The sequence below is a fragment of the Micropterus dolomieu genome, linkage group LG17, assembly GCF_021292245.1.
Source record: "Micropterus dolomieu isolate WLL.071019.BEF.003 ecotype Adirondacks linkage group LG17, ASM2129224v1, whole genome shotgun sequence".
In the NCBI taxonomy this organism is placed as follows: domain Eukaryota; kingdom Metazoa; phylum Chordata; class Actinopteri; order Centrarchiformes; family Centrarchidae; genus Micropterus; species Micropterus dolomieu.
In genome coordinates this window covers 33,308,556-33,329,613 of record NC_060166.1, presented here as the reverse complement: position 1 = coordinate 33,329,613, position 21,058 = coordinate 33,308,556, and the positions used below count along the sequence as shown (strand labels likewise).

The 21,058-nt window shown below is 41.1% G+C and overlaps 2 protein-coding genes across 3 annotated transcripts in view; both read left to right on the top strand.

The window, feature by feature from the left end:
* The first annotated feature begins 1,884 nt into the window (after positions 1-1,884).
* LOC123985367 lies at positions 1,885-6,319 on the top strand. The gene is made up of 2 exons (XM_046072845.1): positions 1,885-2,596; positions 4,956-6,319. Exons 1-2 carry the CDS (start codon positions 1,937-1,939, stop codon positions 5,637-5,639), a joined length of 1,344 nt encoding a protein of 447 aa, XP_045928801.1. The 5' UTR covers positions 1,885-1,936; the 3' UTR covers positions 5,640-6,319.
* Positions 6,320-18,579: 12,260 nt separating this feature from the next.
* gipr (gastric inhibitory polypeptide receptor) overlaps positions 18,580-21,058 on the top strand; it is a 15,905-nt gene continuing 13,426 nt past the window's right edge. The window contains exon 1 of one of the 2 annotated variants that reach the window (XM_046072757.1): positions 18,580-18,653. The gene's annotated coding sequence lies outside the window, so the exon portion shown is untranslated. Of the gene's footprint in view, positions 18,654-20,731; positions 20,758-21,058 lie in introns of those variants that run through there. The other variant, XM_046072756.1, reaches the window with a different exon arrangement.

Below are 21,058 nucleotides of genomic sequence, written 5' to 3'. Positions count from 1 at the left end.
AAAGCAGATATTGAGTGAGACTAATTTTTGGATTTGTTGTAGACAGTTGGTGACACCACATCAGGACAGTGGGCCTGCTGCATTTAGAGGAGATATACAGCCTTGCAGGCAATTCAGTACTCCTTATTTACAAGCAATACAGTTAATTGAAAGTAGACAAAACAAAAGTACAGATTGAAAACATTTCTGGGTTTCTTAACTTGTTTTGGCCTGTGAAATGAGGTTAAAGAGCTAAAGGATGTGTGCTTCTAAATATCCTGAACACTCACTTTGAGTGACCACAGACCCTACTGGCAGGATTGTGTTACAGAGCAGCTGTGCAGTAGTGTGTTAATGGTAAGGTGCAACAGTCACATACGAAGACAAACTGCAACACCTACCTTAAAAGCACCAGCTCCCACTTCATAGGGCTTGCAACAAAACCCAACAACATGATGGTGCTGCAGCGCTGAAACACTGAACACTATACAAGTAAGGTGTGCCCAAATTTTGGCATATCATCGCATGGCAAGAGAGTGGCCATAAGAAATGAAAGAAATGAATGGCCTCACTGATGCATTAGAAACTTCTTACACAATGTTGGACTTTTGCACAATCATCAAATACATGCTGTGTTTAAAGGGAAGTTGTGTTTGACCACAGCCACCACATCACCTTGGTAAAGCAATCTCTTTCTTTCCAATCTCTTTCTTTTTTGTAAACTGATTTACAAACCGACAAAGGTGCAGATTCAGCGTGTGAAGAGGCTTCATGGTAAAACTAATAGAGGTGTGTATTTAGTCTTTTTCTGTGGCACATGCAAAAGTTAAACTGGGGTGGAAACTCCTGATGCACTATGACCTTCAGAACAAAGACACTGATTAGACCCCCCATCCTTGTGCACACGTATCAGTGCCCCCGCTCTGAAGGTCATAGTGCATCAAGAGTTTCGACCTCAGTTTAACTTTTGCACGCAGACAATTGTCTGAGCTTTATCTCCAGAGAGAAAATACATATGATATTCATAAATGATGTTTATCTGCTATTCCGGCATGTGGTCTATTAACGTCAGATGATAACATAGGCGGCTGGGAAAAGTTTTTATTCGCATCACATAGCAGCACAAATCTCAACATTGTTACATATTATTTGATCAACTTTTAGTCTCTAAATGAAATTCTTTTTTTTATTTTTTATTATAAAGATCTGCTTTGTGTGGAAAAAATTAACATTACCATCTACTTACATTTAAGGGCAGTGTGTCAGAACATTTACTCACTAAAGCATCCTGTCAGCCATTGTTACTGGAAAGATTCTAGGCGTTATCTCTCTCAAATATGTTTGAAAGAACTTTCCATAACTCCTCACCTACTCACTGTAATATCTTCAGTCAGTATTTCTAACCCAGTATGTATTAACTTTAGTGCTAGTAAGCAGTTTTGTAATTTCATACAAAAAACGGTAGAACTAAAAATAAAGAAAATTTGATTTATGACCCCTTTGACCAGCTTATGGTCTTAACACAAACTATAAAATGATATTTATATTTTTGGTTAGATTCAATTCAGCATTCTAAACATCTGTCTCATCTGTCAAAGAGGAGTACAATGAGAAACCCGCGGGAGTAGATAGTGTTTTCCGTTTTCAATCATTCATCCACCGATCTTTACCATGTCTGTTATCCTTTAACTCCAGACCTGAGATCCACACCCTCTGTTTACTCTCCCCTCACCCAAATAGGTGGGAGAGCTACAGGGGCAGAGGAAGTTGAATGGCCAATTACACGCCAAGGCTAGTTTTTTGGACAGAATACTACTTGAACTCTTCCCTGGCCAATCCCCAAGTCTCCACCTTCTGCGATAAAGAAATCTCCTGCTTATTTGAGCAATCAGCACTGCAGTGAACACTTGCTCAATCCACTTTTGCCTACTGAGATAGAGAAGACATCAGCTCCAACATGCCTTCAGTGGGGATGGAGATACTTGGAGTGACTCTGGGTTTCCTGGGATGGATTTTGGCCACTGTATCCTGTGCTTTGCCTGCGTGGAAAGTGTCAGCTTACATTGGGGCGAACATTGTCACAGCCCATATGACCTGGGAAGGTATCTGGATGGATTGCGTGGCCCAGACCACAGGTCATGTACAGTGTAAATTCCACGACTCCATGTTGGCTCTAAGCAGAGATGTTCAGGCCGCCCGCGCCCTCACTGTCACTACCATTGTGTTTTCCATTGTGGGAATCCTGGTGGCCATGATGGGGGCAAAATGTACCAACTGCTTGGAAGAAGAGTCGGCCAAGGCTCGGGTGATGCAAGCTGCCGGGGTGGCCTTCATCCTGGCTTCTCTGACCGAGCTGATCCCTGTGTCGTGGTGCGCCAATAGGATCATTGTGGATTTCTACGATCCAAACGTACATACTCCATGGAAGAGGGAGATAGGTGCAGCTCTGTACCTGGGCTGGGCTGCAGCTGCATTTCTTCTCATTGGAGGGGGTATCCTCTGCTCCAGTTGCCCTCCGCAACCTGAGAGAAGGTATGGGTCTCCATCAAAAATTATATACTCCCAAAGCAGGTCGTCCCAAGCAGTGGCCCCAAGTGGTTATGATAGGAGAGACTATGTCTGAACGTGCACCTGCCCTTTTCTTACACCTTTGCCATTATGGAAAAAAACTGCTTAAAGAGAACTAGTGAGGAGAGTAACAACTTCTGTCTTCGTGTTGAGATGGGGAAAACTCCTATATTCATGCCACCATATAATGTACTGTATGCTCTTTTGAACAGAGCCTACATCAAACAAAAAAAAAAGCTTTGTGTGTAAATTTGAGGCTGTTGGAAGCACTCACGCTAACAATATATTGATGATGTGATTAGTCCTGTAGTTTATACTCTGTATTGTCTGTGTATGTGTTTTATAAAGAACCTTCAGTTTTGATTAAGTCTAGGAAGCCTGTCATGAAGCATAATGCAGATATTTTTTATCTATCTATCTACATGTTTTATAAATCAGTTAATCATCGAATGTTTTCATGTCTGACACGTTACGTTTTTGATTAAAGGCCCTGTTTTTTTACTTCTGTTGTCTTGATCATTTAAAATTTTGACACTATTTTTTTCAGGTTGTCTGTTTCGTTATTGAGGCTCAAACATTTGATATTTCAAAGTTTGAGGAAAATCATAAAAAAATGCACCTATCAGTAACCTTATTTATGTTTTTTAAATGCTCATCATCAAAAATATGTTTATGCCCTGAATTCTACTGTGACATAAAAGTGGTCTGAACCCTCAGGTTGAGAACCACTGCTCTATTTCACAGTATGGATATATCAATATGCCTTTGAGTTGGTCAGTTGTACATTTGACTGTACAGGGGCAAAAATAATGTCTCATTCCACCCCACCCTGCATACACAGCCATTAAGCTGACGACTGGGAGTCTATCACAGCAGCCATCCACCTGGCTGTCTCCCACACGTCTGTTGGCTCTATGATAACAAGAACTGCTGCTTTGTCAGCTTCCCCACACTCTACCCTCTGAACTGTCCTCCCAAACAATGAACCTGTTTCAAGACAGGAGAAGGGGGAAGGGTTGGGGGGCTGTCAACACTGGGTTACAAGATACTGGGGGTGGGGGGCATTTCAAGGGAGAAAGTTGCAGCCCTGAAGAATTTCAAGTACATTCTGCAGACACTATGCCGTTATTAAGGCACATCAAACATAAGACTCAAGTCTTTAAGTGATCCTTAAACTGAAGGGGTTCATAAAATTTAAGGGTATTCCCCAATCCTTGGTCTTATGACACCTTTTCAAAACAGCGTTGTATGATTTAAAAAAAAATAAGCTGCAGTCAAACTGAAAGCACAACGTTTTTCACTCCAAGTTACTGAAGAACAGAGGCATGCCTGCATTTAGGTTTCAAAATATGGGAGTTTTATTTTTCCAGCGGGTCGGCGAGGAGAGCAGGAGAGAGTTAGTTCAACCTGCTCTGTGCAGGTGTAGTTACACTTTTAAGCTTACACTTTGTCCTCCGCTGCCATTTTTGCAACAGGTCCGTCTGCCTGCGCAAAGAGCAGCTGCGCACACACCCCTTGGATCGGGTTATGAGTGGCCAGGTCGCAGTGAGATGTGTTGAAATGTTTCGTAGTACGTGGATTGTGTGCGTATATTGTGTTTCCTAGACGATGTGGTAACTTGGGTTATGCCAGACAGGCGTTAACAATTCGTGTTTGAGAATTATTGATAATAAAGTTTGAGGGCCATGCAAATTACGGGATTCCCCGGGATAAACACGGTATGAATAAAGGTCAGGCATTCTTCAAAGTCATTTAAAAAAAGCAACATCATGGACCTGCAGAAAGATGCCTGGGCTTATTATGAGGAAGTGATCAACAAGTTACTTAAGACTGAAAGAAGATTTATTCAGTGATTATTAACTGTAGGCTACAACTGTAATGTCATACACAAATAAAAGTATATGAAAGTATAATGTTCCATTTACAACTGATTTCATGACAACAAAAAGAGTTTATTTGACAGCAAAGATAAATCAGTCAAACTTTTCACATAAACATCTTCACATAAAATGTAATAACTTTTTTTTCAATATTACAATAAATCTTAACAACACAATAAATCTTAATCCATCTTAGAAATGTTTCTTTGGTCTTCTTAACACATACAATGCTTGTGAGCCCTTTCAGCTGTAAAAGGCCTCTTTGTGACCAGGCCCATTGTGAAGCTGGCCATGTAAGATGATAGCAGAATGTGTCCGAGTCCTTCGTCCCCTTTTGGTGATGTCAGCTCTTTCAAGGGCTCCTCCCCTCTACCTGATCTGCCTTATAAAGGATACTTCTAAAGTCGAGGGCAACAGATCGTCACACACTCACAGAAGCAACGGCTGAAATTAACTTAATTACTAGTTGGGTCTCTGGATTACTCGTCCCCTTTGCAGATTATTTCTGAGATCTCCTCTCAAGTGTGACACACATTCAGCAGCAGCAGAGGAAGACATTTCGGTATGTCTATTGGGTTGGAGTTAATAGGTATTTCCCTGTGCATTTTGGGATGGATTATTGCCATTGTGGCGTGCGCCCTCCCCATGTGGAGGGTAACGGCCTTCATCGGCAGCAACATTGTGACAGCTCAGATCATGTGGGAGGGCCTGTGGATGACTTGCGTGGTCCAGAGCACGGGCCAGATGCAGTGTAAGGTCTATGACTCCATGCTCGCCCTTTCTCAAGACCTCCAAGCTGCCCGTGCCCTCACCGTTATCTCCATTCTGTTAGCCATCCTGGCTTTGCTCATCTCCATCGCGGGGGCCAAGTGCACAAACTGCATTGACGACGAGGCATCCAAGGCCAAGGTGATGATCATCTCGGGGGTCTTCTTCATTGTTGCCGGGGTCATGCAGCTCATCCCTGTCTCCTGGTCGGCCAACACCATAATCAGGGACTTCTACAACCCTCTACTTGCTGACCCTCAGCGGAGGGAGCTGGGGGCAGCAATGTACATCGGCTGGGCAGCTGCTGCGCTCCTGATTCTTGGTGGTGGACTGCTCTGTTGCTCCTGTCCACCACGTGAGACCAGATACAACCCTTCACGAATGGCTTACTCTGCCCCACGGTCTGCAGGTGGCCCAGGGTTAGAAAGGAAAGACTATGTGTGAATGAAGGTCAAAGAGAAAAAGACATTATTGAATCTCAAACCTGTTCTTGACACCAAACTGAGGGTGTACTGAGGAAAAGAGCTCAAGGAAACAAGGAGACTCCATAATGAAGGATGTGTTTGATTTATTAATGTTACTTTTCTCTGAATTAGACTTCTGTTTTTCAGAGACTGACTAAAGAAACATGCAAAAGACAAAGGAGTGGAAATTAAGTCATGTTTCCAAACCAATAGACATCTTTAAGGTCAACACGTTTAATGTTATTATCATTGTACGATCATATACTTTTTATACAGTCCTCGCTTGTTAATTTTTATTACTGAATTTTTTTTTTAATAAAAAACAAAATGACTGCTTAATGTATCACCTTTACAATAAGGCACCACTGTAAACAAAAGGGAAGAACTGTAAGTATAAAATGGTACAACAGGGTTATCAACAGGATTATGTGTTGTAAATACTGTAGTAAGAGTATCATTAATAACCTGCAAAAGTCAAGACAGATGACAACTGTATTCAGTGCAGCTTTTAGTGCAGTGTGGGAAGGGTGGGAATGGGGGAAGGGAGAGGACTATGAACGTGTGTTCACCCATAAAAGGAATTGTCTGTGTGTATTATATGCAACTGCAGTACATGTATCTCCCAAGTGTTTTTTAAATAAACATAACTTTTTTAAGATACTGCATGTCTTATCTTGTTTCATTTCTAAATTACCTTTTCATTTGTTTATATTTAAGATCATGCTCCATTTTAAGATTTTATAACAGCATATAAACTCCCACATGAGTCAGTAAACCGGTAACAAAAATGACGGAGTGCGTTCTTTCCAGGAGCCTTTTGTAAGAGTACCCTGACATTCAATCCTGAGGGCTACGTTACCAGCAACTGGCAACTTAACCACGCACACTATAAACAATTAGCCACAGGATCAGTTAACAGGCAGAGGTGAGAAGTTGGAACATGCAGTAGTGGAGTCGCTCCAGATAGGTTTCGTTTGGTTTTTTACCCTTTAAACAAGAGTTATCATTGGATGCTTGGCTGAGCTTGCATTTTTCTTTCCAACAACTTGTCACATACTTATACCATTACACACATTCATTTGTGGGAGCTGCCCTGTATCACCACAGACTGGTACTGGAAAAGTGCACAGTATTTTTTAGCTCAAACTCGTCCATTGAATTAGCCAACCTGCAGGTTCCAGGATAAATCCAACTACCCTTCAATCTTCCACTGTCCTGTTTTTACATGCTATGTATGATCTTTATTTAATGAGCAAAGCAGCATGGTAGTCTGTAGCATATTCAAAAGACCCATTATCCAGAGTTTCCATGATAGACAGGAGTCAAGCCTCACTCTAGTTTCAAAAACACATGCAGTCACACCTGACAAAGGCAGTGACTTGAAATATTAATGAACATCTCATAGTAAATATGGGAGGGGTCCCTTGGTGCTATCAGATTACTTTCCAACTGTTGTCTCTTACTCCCATATCAGTGTCGCTTCAAACAAAGGACAAGGAACTGCTTGACATCTGGTCATGATTACAGCAACTACAGATTAAAGCTCATTTAAATTCTAGAGAGTATTCGTGAAGTTTACGTTCGTCATTTACATGCCTCAACACAAAAATATTTCCTACTGCCAAGGACATTAAGACAATATGACAAAATATTGTTCAGTTTGAACATTGGCAAAACATTTTATTTGTGTTCAGGTGAAGTCAGATTGTCTAATGCTGGAATATATGTCATGAGAAATGCATATAATGCAACCTTTATAAAATTGCACCATTCTTTTAAGCTACAATTATTTATTTGCTGACTGAAACAAAAACTAAAGAGAAACATCCTACCCCTTATCCTGAAATACAAGTTTACTCAAATTATAAGAAGAAATAAAGAAATAAAAGAAATTAGACACATTTTAAAATCTCGACCGATATTTGTTTAAATCTTCTTTTATTCTTTGACTAAATCACAAATAATCTGCTGCAGTAAACAGCCCGTGTAGGGTATCACATAACACTAACCAAAACTCAGCACAAACAACTAAATGTAGAGTAAATAAACTGATCTATTTCCACAGAGGCGTGACAGAGCATCATGATTGCAAAGCATGTTTATCAGTGAGCAGCACTTCCTGAGTGCCGTTCCAGTGACTTGTCTAAGACCCTCGGGCATGTTTGGTCAATAGTGAAGCTAATCATTGATACATACACCTTGCAGCCATCCAAAAATACACAGGGTTCCCTGTTTCTAAATAGCAGCATATCAAATGAAACCCTTAATTTTTATTTGAAAAAACTGAGTGTGAGGGAGAAAAGTGAGATTTTCATGTTTTGACAAGAAACAACAACAACCAAGAAAACTGTTGTGTAAAGCAAACAGTGGTCTAGTAAACCAAAGTGTGCTGGGGCTATGATGAAACTGAATCTCATCAAATACTTAAACCTGGTCGACTGAAAAAAAGAAAGAAGAAAGGGCAAAAAATGCATTCTTTCTCTCCGGCCATGCTCTGCTGGCTCTGGCCAAACTCTGGTCACCTGACCGATACTGGGGAATGTGAAGGGCAGAGAGGTTGCCTAGCACCTGAAGTCAGAAAGATAAAGCAATCCCCCCCTCCCTATAAACAACACTGGCTCACTGTTTCCACTCGGTGGGAACAGCAATTCACTGAGGTTTCTTACCTGCAACGGCAAGAAATCTAAATCCAAATCTAAACCTTAACAGACCCACAAAGGAAATGACTCAAAAAGAATGCTTTTCTTGTAATCTTAGAGAACAGAAAATTACAGAAACATAATGCGTTCTTTTGTTTGTCCTAATAAAAGAAACATTCTCAATAAGAACCATTTTCTACTAAGACTACTGTTGGGTGAAATTTCCTCCACTGTTGCTTAATTTTTGGTCAGTCTCAGTCTCTGACTACATGTTCAAAACACAAAAAACTAAAGCTGATGATATACGGAGCAACTTTTAGAGCAATGGTGCTGGGCAATGTTGCCGTCAATGGCAAATGCAGGAAATAGGCATAATCACAAGACAATTCAACAGACAAGTACTGCAGAGACTGTGTCTCACAGTGGTGTTGACTCTACTTCATAGTGAGTTTTGCAGGTATGTAGTGTTGGATTATACTGTATGTATAGTGTGTAATGGATATGTATAATATCCTGTTTAAGTGAAATGTCTGTTAACAGTACTTACCAATGTATGTATGTCATTGTAGCTCATGTCACTTCATAAATAAACACTACTACTCTAAGTAATAAATGGTTGACCCTGCCGTGTAGGAAAGCAGGAAATGTGAATGAGAGGAAATAATGTTGAAAATAAAGACCTGTATGCTCTTTTCTGTTTGGTGGAAAGACCTCCAGCTACTCCGAGATACCAGAGCTTTGCTATGATCACAAGTCTGGTCAGAGCTCAAAGGAAATGCCAGGTGCAGAACAAACACTCAAAAATCATATATATACTGATGTGTTAATTGTGGAAGTGCAATTGGAACTTAAGGCACTTTCTGGATAGTTCAAGCAGTTTTTGTGTATTAGTAATAAAACAGAAAGATATTTTACTGGCATAAGCAGTAGTAAGCAGAAAAAAACTGTCAACAAAACGGTTACAGTATAAGCAGTCTGTCGTGAATGAATGGAGATTGGCCTGGGCTGACATTAGAGTCCTAGTCTAAATTTTATTATTATCCCAGTTAGAGAAAGACGTTCAGGACTTCATCAGAAATTCCTGCAGTTAGATTGTACCTGCAATATCCCTGTGTGTGTGTGTGTGTGTGTGTGTGTGTGTAATGTAGCATCTGTGTGTATTTTTGGTGGAACATGAGCTTATTAGCTCATTGGGGAGGCAGATACGAGCTTACATACCTGCTGATAAAGTTCCCAGGCAGAGGAAAGGAACAGTTCCTGACATCACATTCCAGCAGTGTCCTCCAATTGAGTGTAGATAAGAAACATGGTAGCATTTGGTGTAGAATGAATTTTGGAGGTTTGGAGGGAATGTAGCCTAATGTGAGAGAGAGCTAGGGGATCATATAAGGTCATGAAATGGTATAATGTGGGTAGGAGAGTAATGAGTAATATTCTCCTCTCACTGAACATCTACTGGCCGAGAAGAGTTGAGTAAGACCCTTAAAAAAGAAATGTATGTTGGGCTGTGACACCAAAAGACAAACATACTGCCAACAGATGGAGGTCATTCAAAATAATCCTTCTCAATCAGATTTGCATGTCTGAATGTTCCAACTTAAAGGAGAAGCTCATGGTTAAACACACATCCCCTTTTTTATACAAATATAACATTCTTTCTTCCTAAGTACTGAAACAAGGAGAGGATTAGAATAAAAATCTGTCTCAATATGGCACTACATTGCCCAAATATTCTGCTGCCCTCAAGTGGTCATACTAAAAACCTACAAGAAAATCTCTTCCTGCATCTGAATACATTTACACCTCAAGCTGCAAGCCACACTATAATGGTACATGTGCGTACATTTGTGAAATTAGAATTTTTATATAAAAATCAACTATCAGAGAATATAAAAACGTATTTTAGTTGAAGTTAATTTTGTACCCATCAGGGGCATTTTGTGAACTAAGAAAATAGAACCATACCTGCACTGCTGATATGGTATGCATGCATGCTGAGTTTATGATGAGCATTGTGGAGCCCCAAAACTGAAGAAATATAGCAAAAGATATCAAGGTCATATAATATAACTGAATTCATCAATAAATGATGCTGTACCGTCACAGAACCAACCTGGCCTGGAAGCACAGTGAGAGTGATGCTTTTCAACTTCTCCAGTGCTTTCAATTCCATTCAGCTACTCTTCCTTGCAGAGAAGCTCTCAGCCATGCAGGTGGACCATGACATGGTAGACTGGATTACAGACTAACTCACTGGCAGGCTGCAGTATGTCAGGCTGCAAGACCTGTATTGAGCAACAGACACTCACCAAGGAACTGTATTGTCATCGTTACAGTTGACCGTCTATACCTCTGACTTTAAACTCTCAGATGTTCTCGGACAACTCCTGCATCATGGGCCGCATCAGCAAGGACAAAGAGGAGGAGCATAAAGGTGTGTTGGGGGCTTCGTCAGGTGGTCTGAGGACAGCTACCTACAGCTCAACATTGGACCAAAGAGGTGGTGGTGTAGCCCATGTGGACTAAAAACGTAAAAATGTACATACATTAAAAGCACCAGCTGCTGGGATTTGTGTAATACAGAGTGTGAGCCACAGTATGGACATTACATAATGAAGTCTTTTGCACACAAATCTTACAGCTTTTAGTAATGAAGACATGCGCAAACCTTAAATGGATTAAGAATTGCTATTTGATCTTTGTGTTCACACAGATTGTGTAAAACTTTAATAAAATGCAATCAAATCATTCACAAGCCTCATAACCCGCGGAACAATAATCAGAGTAAAACAATAATGTTTCTAATTATGTCAATAAACCCTTAAAAGACTTTTCAATGACTGTAGAGAGAGAGCACTTCCTGTAAATGTGGGTTTGTGTACACAGGAGAAAAGGGTCTCTGTAGTAATGCAAATGCATGTTGAGATGAATAATAACAGCATCTGGTACATTTTGTTGTTAAGAGCAGCAAATTATTTTACCTGGGACTAAAAGAGAATAAGTGTGCCTCTCCTGATATAATGTGTGAAAATAGTCAGCACTTAGATACATTTGTACTTTGTGATATTAGACCATGTTTTGATAGTCTATGGACAAAACAATAACTTCAGGACATTATATTCACACATTCTAATTGCATTTCCTCTTTGGCAAGTATAATAGGGTTATATTTAATCTCCATTGCTTTGACATCCCATAAAGCTTTACCTCCCTTGGATTGCAGGGACAAGAAAACGATAAATACACCATAGTGGAGCATAAAAATCTCATAATCTGCTCTTGTCATTTTCTTTTATCGCTATAATTTCTCTGCCACTGTGAGATTGATACAGTCTATGATGGATACACAGTCTTAATGACATGGTGGTGTTTGTTTGTGTGTGTGTGACCTGCTTTGTGCAAAATACTGATATTTTTTGTATTGCCGTTCATGACTGTTTTGCTTTGTGTATCTGCACTGCCCAATCACACAGGAGAATCTGTTTAAAACTACATAGCACACATTCAGCTCTGATGGCACCCCAGGGGAGAATTCATGGCCAGTCAACACTACAGACACACAGGCACGCTGTGGTCTCAGAACTGTCCTCACCAGAAAAACAACTTCTTAAGCAAGAGGTCAGAGTGGATGGCAGGTTGGACGTACAAGGTGTCTAACTTTGATACCAGAGACCACAATCCACAAATTCTGTCCTGTCTCTCACCAACTGTAAACAGTGATATCTTCAAACCATGACCACAATCTTTAACAGTAAGGAAAACTTTAACACAAAATCACTGTAGCAACAAGGGAAAAGTTGAAACATAGGAGTCTTTATTATATGTTGTCAATGATGTCTCATCCTGTTGCTAGAGATTAGTTTATTTTCTACCCATCTGTAATCTTCTTGTTTTCAATAAGCCCACCTCTGTATATCTGTCATTGCTCACAAGCAAAACCTATTGCAGCTATCTTTACTCATCTTGACTCACACTTTTTGCCACGCTGTCTCATTAATTACTTGTCAGGTACTCTGGGAGCATAGCTCTCCCTACAGTTACATCTTATTGTAAGTTTGATTACTGAATAGATCTAAGTCAGAAGGAGGATCATTTAAAATATATTAACTAATGACTTATTTAAAATTGAAATACCTATATCGTGCTTTCAAGTAAATTCATTCAAAGCTAGGGAAATTTATTCCAGTATTCCATAATCAATAAATCAAAAGTTATGACACAATAATAAAAGAAATCTTTGGCTGTGGCAGGACTTGAATAAGCACAGCCAATCATATAATTCTGTCTGAATTAATGATTTTTTCCATTGAATACTTTAAAAATCTAGCTGTCTCTTGTTAGTTTCTCCAATGTTGTCTACCCAAGCTTTAATTTTTCAGTGGAGTGAAGGGGAAACAAAACTCACATAAATAAATACCCACAGAAACAAACTCTTCATTAAGCAGACACGGAGCAACTGGCGTTATATACCACTGTGCATGAATTTATAAACACACATTATAAAATTAATAACCTTGTTTAATTGATAATGCATTCATTTTCATCATATTTCTCTACTGGCTGGTGGTCAGTGGTGTCTCATTGAGGAAAAGAATCATGAGGGAATAATATAAAGAAGATAGGGTGGGATTGATTTTGAGGTGATGAAGTATTTGTCACATTATTTGTTGAGCACTGAATATATGCAGGGCATCTGTTTGCATTTGGACCCGGTGTGATGTTCCTAAGGGGAGTAAGAACTAACCATTTATTTTGTTTTGGATGGGAAGCGTCTTGTGTTCCCCTCTAATGAATATTTATGGTCTCAGGTTGTGTATGAGTAATGCATAATGACAAAAATGCCTGTAATTCATCATACTTATTATAAGACCAAAAAAAAATAAACACAGGATACTTGGTGCAACACACTACAAACTGCCCTGAAGGAAAGGTAAACACACTCTTTGAATATCTCTCTTTCCATGTCACTCTACTCTATTTTTTCATCAGAGAGCTGCTAGACTGCTGGAACATGCAGATGATATACATCACTTAATGTGCACCCTCTCTTCCAAAAAATATCTTCTCCTTGTATTCAGAAAGAAAATGTAATATCATGCAAGTCCGCACCGTAAAAAACCATGCCATCCTCAGACATAACTTTTTTTAGTTTAATTTTTGATGGTGAGCCTTGTGATGTGGTTCCCTTCTCTGTTGATGAAGTTCACAGAGCTCTTCTTCTGCTGGACACTAAAAAACCTGCAAGTTCTGATAATCTGGAAGTTTTAAAAGTTGCAGCTGATTATATTGCTAAACCCTTAACAGGTATCTTTAACCTCAAAAATGTGGCAGTGACCCTACTTCACTTAACAAATACAGGACTATTTCCAATTTAAGTGTCTTATATAAGGTCCTTGAAGAAATGGTAAATAATCAATTGAAGGAGTTCCTGAGTGCTAATAATGTTTTCTCAGTGCACCTGTCTACCGTCACGGCTTCCTTTAAGGTTGTTGACGCCATGACTGATACTGGATTGTAAAAAGGTTTGTGCTGCTTTTTTTTATCAGTGTCTCAAAGGCCTTCAAGACAGCTGACCACTCTTATATGAAGCAACGGCTGCTCACTGTTTGGTTGTCTGAGTAGTCTGTTGGCTGGTTTGAAAATTACCTCCCTGAAAGGACACAGCAAGTTTGATGGCCGCCCTCCCACTCCTTCTCCTCCTCCAGAGCCCCCTACTTTATCCCCAGTCCTGTCTGCTCATCAGTGAGCCATTTTTGCCATCTCTGAACGTTGCTTGGCAGATCTGTGAACCTGTGAATGCCTTCTTCTCCAATGCCCTCTCCTGTTTCAGCAGCAACCGGCCACCTACTCCTTAGATAAGTCCCGTATAGCTTTTTTATTTTGAGTTTACTTTCTGGCCGAGCTTCTCGGTGGGCAACAGCATGATGGGGAAGGGGATAACCTATTCATAATTTCTACTCAACTTTCATGGCCGACTTTTGACCAGCTTGCGCAGGGAGAACAAGCTGCTACTAGACTTCTCTTCTTCCACCAGGGCGCCAGTTCAGTATGCGGTGGAATTTAGGATTTTGGCAACAGAGAGTGGGTGATGGGATTAAGTCGCTTTGCAAGGAGGGCTTGCTGATCATGTTAAAGATGTAATTGGAGGGTTCCTGATGAGCCATACCTTCACCATACCACCAGTGCCACATGCAGTTTTACTTACTTGCCACAATAATTCTCTCCCTCAGCTCAAGTGGATTTTTGATTCCACCTTTGTCTCCCAAGCTGGGATTCCCAAGGTTCTGCCTGCTCCTATGGATGCAAATGCTCTGGATAAAAAACTCTTTGCCCGCATTACCCACATCACTGCTCCCGTGAATCTCCCACCGGCCTTCTGGTCTATCTGAAGGTAACACAACAAAATTGACAGTTGTTGACGACTTTTCCATGTGCCTTTTCTTCCTCTCCCTCCCTTAGCTGGGAGGACTGGGAGGGTTATGGTCCTGCGCTTGTGGATTCCTCTGTCACCTCTTCTCGTGTTTGTGTGTGTGTGTGTGTGTGTGTGTGTGTGTGTGTGTGTGTGTGGCTTACCTCTCCTGGCACATCGCCACACCTGCCTACAATCAGCTCATCAACTCTCAGTTAAGTACCCCAGTTCTCGTGCAAATCATCGGCCAGATTGTTCTATCTAATTCAGTGGTACAGTGTGACTCTCGGCCAAAGATGTTTCTAGTGTGCTTTTGTGGTTTATTTCTCGCCATGCCCTTGGCTAACTGGGTTTTTGTCCTGTGCCTCAGGATTCCAGTGCCAGCGTCTCCGCCCAGCCATCTTCCCACACGTCGCCTCAGCTAAGTCTCCAGCTCTTCTCCCCACTCATCAGCCTGCCTGCCTCCTGTCTTCATCAGCCCTGCTAACCTCCTCCCATCCATCCATTTATTAATGCTTAATTTACACTTCCGTGTTTTGGACCAAACAGGTTCTCATTCATCTCAAATCAGCTGATGCATAGCTTACACAACAATATGTAACCAACAATGTATATTTTTTTATTTATTCAAAATGAAACTAATATGAGTACAAAACAATGGTAGAAGGAAATTCAGTTTGATGGTTTATTACACATCACTGTGGTTTCTTGAGAAGTCATTATGTCATCACTAATTTGATATGTGCTTACAAGGTAACAAGGTAAGATTACCCTAGATTTGTTTTTATTTTTTTTTTATGGAAACCTCTGTTGTGTAATTAAAACATTGAAACCTGCAATACTGATGGTACCATTAGTGGTCTGAAGAAGACCTAAAGCAACTTTCTGTGATCATGAAAAATGACTCAATAGATTTTTCTAATTGTGTCTGTTGTGATGTTCCTGGCGAACCAGTAGTGATGTGTTTTACACATCAAAAACATGTTTGGTTCTCCAGTCAGTGCCACTGACCAGGACAGTGCTGTAGATCTGGAGTTGGTCCTTGGGCGCAGTATAGTGGCTGCCCCTGCTCCCTTGAGCGATGGTTTAAATGCAGAGAATGAATTTCACTACATGTATTTGTGACAATAAAGTACCTTTCCTTTTCCTTTTGGCCAACCAACAATGACTGGTTTGCCAGAGCTGAAAAAGGAGCAATGTAGCAACAGTGCCTATATGTGATAAGTACGTGTTCACAATGTTGTGTAATTACTTACACTGTCAGAAAGGGGAGACAAAAGTTCCGCACTGCAGATTTGACACACATTGTTACTGACATACAGTATGTATCTGTTTCAGTTGTCAGAAGCCTATTTCTCCCTTTCAGCCCCCTAACCTTTCATCTGTTCAAATATCCAATTGCAATTCCAGAACAGTAGCATGTGACGGCGTAACTGGAGGCGTATAGAAGCACGCCAGCATACCGGAAACGTCAGCTCTTTGCTATGAAGCAAGGCACTCCAGGCGGGGTGAGATGTGGCGGACCGACACAGTGTCTCGTTCCCCTTCTCGGGGAACAAGGGTTACATAAGTAACCCGAGACGTTCCCCTTCCAGGGAACTCAAACTGCGTCGGTGATGACACTATGGGAACGAGATACCCACTAGGCCACGGCAAAACCCCCGCCTGCCCCAAGCGTGCAGTAACCCGTAGGCAAGACTAAGACGAGAGCGCCCGGGTGCCGGGTGCAGAAGGAAGGTCCAGACTGTAAAACCGGATGAAAGTGTGAGGAGTGGCCCAGCCAGCTGCCTCACACAAATCCTGGAGTGAAGCCCCTGAGAGTAGGGCCCTAGAGGCCGCCATGCCTCTAGTAGTCACATGAGGTGGGGGATGAAACACCTGCAGCACCGTGGATTGCATTGAGGAGAAACCGAAAGTGCCTGGAGATCCCCCACCCTCCTCAGAGAGGTGATAGCGAGGAGACAGGCCATCTTAAGGGTCAGGTGCTTGGCCTCAGCCGACTCCAGGGGTTCGAAGGGGGCCCCAGCCAACGCTTCGAGAACCACTGCCAGGTCCCAAGTGGGAACCCTGGAACGCCCTCGGAGATATCGTGCTGCGATCCCCATGACCGCAGGGACAGGGCCTTGCAATGGCCGCAGGCAGCCCTCTCGAGAGCTGTCTGGGCGTGCGACATCCCCCGACAGGAAACACACATCTCATGAGTATCCCCAGCTGTGATGTAGCGTGGGCATGGAAAAACACATTGTCGGAACTGATTACCAGACATGGTCTCTTCTGCTTCGTCAGGACTTCCAAGTAAGACAACAATTTTCTTGGTAGTGGAGCTTTCAAACATACTCAAAGTGCCTGCTGAATAGAAAAAAGCTGATGTGTCCTGTGTGCCGGCGTGCTTATATACGCCTCCAGTTACGCCGTCACATGCTACCGTTCTAGCAACGCCAATAGGATTGGAGTAGTTTCATTCATGATTCAGCCCTGCCCCGCCCAGAGGCGTTCCCATAGTGTCGTCACCAACGCAGTTCCCTCGAAGGGGAACCTTTGGTTCTGTGTTTCTGACGTATCTCGCAACCTGACCAAGCATGTCTGTATGTGCTGGTGTGTGAATTTGCATGCAAGCACACATGAATGAGGATGGGTGGGTATAGTCAAAAGTCTGTGTGATTGGTAAAGATGGTCTTTTGTGACACCCAGTCATGTTATTCTGTACAAACGGTCAAACATGAGGCTTACACTGAACAAATGTTACTAGCATGTAATGGTGGTTTTTGTCCTATCAAGAAAACTCTGCACTGAATAAAAATATCACATTGTATCATCGTCTCAAGCCTTAATTTATGTAAGAAATAGTTTTCACTTTTCACTTTCTTTGAGGTTTGAAATATTTAACATTAAAGATGTTGACAGTAGTTGTTGAGGAGAGGTTATGTTTCAGTTCACAGATTCCTAATTTGCACATGCTTAATATGGCTGTTACTGAGGTTTGAAAAAGCTGCTCAGAAGCACAGGTGCAACATTTGTTGTGGTAAGGTCTGAGTCACACCACTATGACAGCAAACAGCATCCTCAAGCTACAGATAACATGCATTAAAATGGTGTCTTGCTGTAGGTAAAGCTCATTAGAAATCTAGTGCCTTCATGTACAGTCAATCAAAGTGATGGACTGCTAACGTCCTCCACCCCTGTTGTGATTGATTTACACTTATTATTTTAAAGGACATTTTTGATTATATTAGAGAAGATTACAGGATGCAACAAGGGTCCAGAGCTTGACAAGAGATATGCATCATCATCTGCACCAAGAGGAAAAGTTACTGTCTTGGTTTAATGCAAACATGATCAGTCTTTGAGTTATTAATGTAGTTACTAAACCACTTGCAACTTTAGCGTGAAGAGATACACATTCACACCTTATAACACCAAATACATAATTTGCTATAAATTCACATTTATTAACACACAAACATCAACATAATATGCCCATGCCTTTCACTTTGTCATTCCTAACCAGTGCAAAAAGTGGTCAAAACTGATTTTATTACTATGATTATTGTTAGTAGTAGTATACAGTAGAACAAGTAAGGTTATGTGTTGCTAGGCCATTGATCAATAAATATTAATAAAACATAGTGAACTTGCGGAATCGCATCCATCATGATTTTTATGTCATAGCTATTAAAGAGAAGTGAAACCAAAAAATCTGGGGTCCGAAGGAACAGTTGCCTTTAGTGAGAGGAAGCAAAACATAAACACCATCCTTCAGGAGGTGGAGAGGGAGGGAGTGGGGGATAAAAGAGAGAGGGAGAGAGAGAGAGACTTCAGTGATCGCATTATGTGATTGCCTTCGGGACAACAGTCTGGGACGCGGCGGACTTGCTTAATTTATCTCCTGCACAGCTGGATTTGGTTGCAGAATTTTACAGTGAAAACACAACATTTCTCTTCCTAGGTGAGGACCACATTTCTTCTTTTCCTTTATGCTCTCATCATGCAGCCTTTGCCTTGGATTTCGATTAACATTTTGTGAACAGTGCACAGCCTTTTCCAGTGTTTGCATTTTCTTTGTGAATGATTATTGGGAATTGTTCACTGTAATTGTTTATCATCGCATGATAATATGGCAGGTAGTCGGCAGGGATTAAGTAAGCTTAGTAAATGCCTGGCAGAGTGATGGTAGTGACGGAATGAAAAGGACAAAGACACAAACAAATGTAAAGATTTTTACAAGTGTAGGCTATGGACATCAATATAAAAGGCTATGTTCATTGCAGTGAAACCATGCTGTGCTGTGCTGTGCTAAGGGTCACATACATGGGCACAGCTCTGTATTCTGTAATGATTAAAGAATGATTGAAGGTGAGCTGAAGAAGATCAAATATGTACGTATCGATATGTAAATTTATTTTTAGGTGAAGGAGGAGTCAGTGTGATGGTGAATTTAATGTTGAGTAACACAGTGAATTCCTGACCTCTGACCTCCATGTGGAGTTATGGGAAGCAAGAAAAAAATGATAATGATAATCATCAGGTGTTGCCGGGTATTATCGTGAAGGTATTTCACTGTGGGATCATGAAATTACCATTTTAATTAAATTTTACGTTTTAAGGTTATTAATAATGAAAAAAGTAGCTACAATTTCAAACTTGCTGTATAGGTATGTACTTAATGAAAAAAGAAAGAACAAAGAGAGAACAATAAAAGAATCATTACTCAACAAGCCTGTCAGAGCATCATTGTAAAGTGGGTAATTACTGAGTTATACTAGTGGTGTGAATTATTACATGCAGCCCTGGTGGTGGTGAAACACAAGTATGGCAGGTATCTGGGAAAGCTGGTTACAACACAAACACACGCACACAATCTGCTAGCATTGTTATATAAACTGAGACCTGTGGGCGACAGTATTACCGAAGCTAACTGGCTGGTGTGCATGTCTGTGTGCGTGTGTGTATGTATCTATGTATTGTACCACAGCCAGGCCCAGCTGTGCATGTGTCTGTCAGTGAGGTGAACCACAATAGCTCCAGCTGACAGTGTGCAGAAAAAAAGGACAAGAGGCTAAACAGACTCTCAGGCTCTGCAGGTCTGAAACACTGTCTGCTTTTCAGTGGGTATTTGTTTTTGCATGCGTGCAAGTTTCCTGCATCCAGGTCCCTTTAATGAAAGTATCAGCAGCAAAATCACAAAACAATGGGTTTCTAAGATTCAACAGAAGAGCAGAATTCGCCCTCACCAGCAAAAATACTGTGATGCCTGAATACACAGTACTGTAATGCTAAAAGCACAGATGAGAAGGGGCATAGCACAAAATTCTGGACCCTCTATGGGCCCCTCCCCACATCCACAGCTATTTATTATATCTTTGTGGGTTCATGAGGGCCCCTGCAGATGAGTGACAAATTAAAGGAAAAACTTATTTAAAGTGGGGAAACGAATACAGAACAACAAAGCCTAACAGAACATTTGTTTACTTAAATTATGTTCCTTTTAGTCAGGATCCTCTGTTGTATAGAGCACTTAAGTGTTTCTAGTTCGCCCCCGCCTTTCTGTCAAACAAGGCCTCATCCATGAAATTATAATGGAGCAAAACTTTATACTTGGAGCTCGGAATTGTTATCATGCAACATTAATATCTACTGTATGTGATATCGCACAAAACCTGAATTTCTATGCCGACAGTGGGGTGGAAAGGAAACATTTTAACATTTTGGTAAACTAGGGGAGGGGATGTGGTTCTTCCTGACTTCTTATTAGGAAAGGTCATTGTGTAGTTTGTGATTGCCTTTCATTCAAACTCTGGGAGCAGCAGTTCTGTTCAACCCGGTCTCACTCCCAAGTCGTCACATATGGACGCTTGGTCAAGAGCCATAATCGTCAGTTTGTGACGCACTAGGGATCCCTTTGACGTCATAGTTCGACGTATTGAGGGAAGCCCTGTTGTGTCAGTTTTTGATGGTAAAGGCAAGTATGATATTTAAGAGAAAAGACGAAGTAAGGAGGTGATTGGGGTGGATAGAGGGCCAGAACCCGGACCTTGAAGCAGGAGAACAGGGTTTGTGTCCCCTGCGAAACAAAACATTAAATGTTTTTATTTAGGCGAGTGAGGTAAATTGACATTAACGTTAGTTAACTTAAGTCTTAATTGACATACATAGCTATTTTAACCCAAACCATGATCTTTTTCTAACCTTAACCAAGTAGTTTTGTTGCATAAACCCAACCAAGTACTTTCTGTGCCTAAACCTAACGAAACTGCAACGTTTCACGACTTTAATTATGCGCGTTTCAACATGGCAATGTATCGAAACGTTACGTTTTATCTTGAAAGTGTAACCGGATATTGCATATTTATT

Excerpts from the sequence above, each read along its gene's own strand:
- LOC123985367 (XM_046072845.1), top strand. The coding sequence starts at position 1,937 with ATGCCTTCAGTGGGGATGGAGATACTTGGAGTGACTCTGGGTTTCCTG. Across the intron at positions 2,597-4,955 it reads GTTATGATAGGAGAGACTAT|CACACATTCAGCAGCAGCAG; the intron begins GTCTGAACGTGC and ends TCTCAAGTGTGA.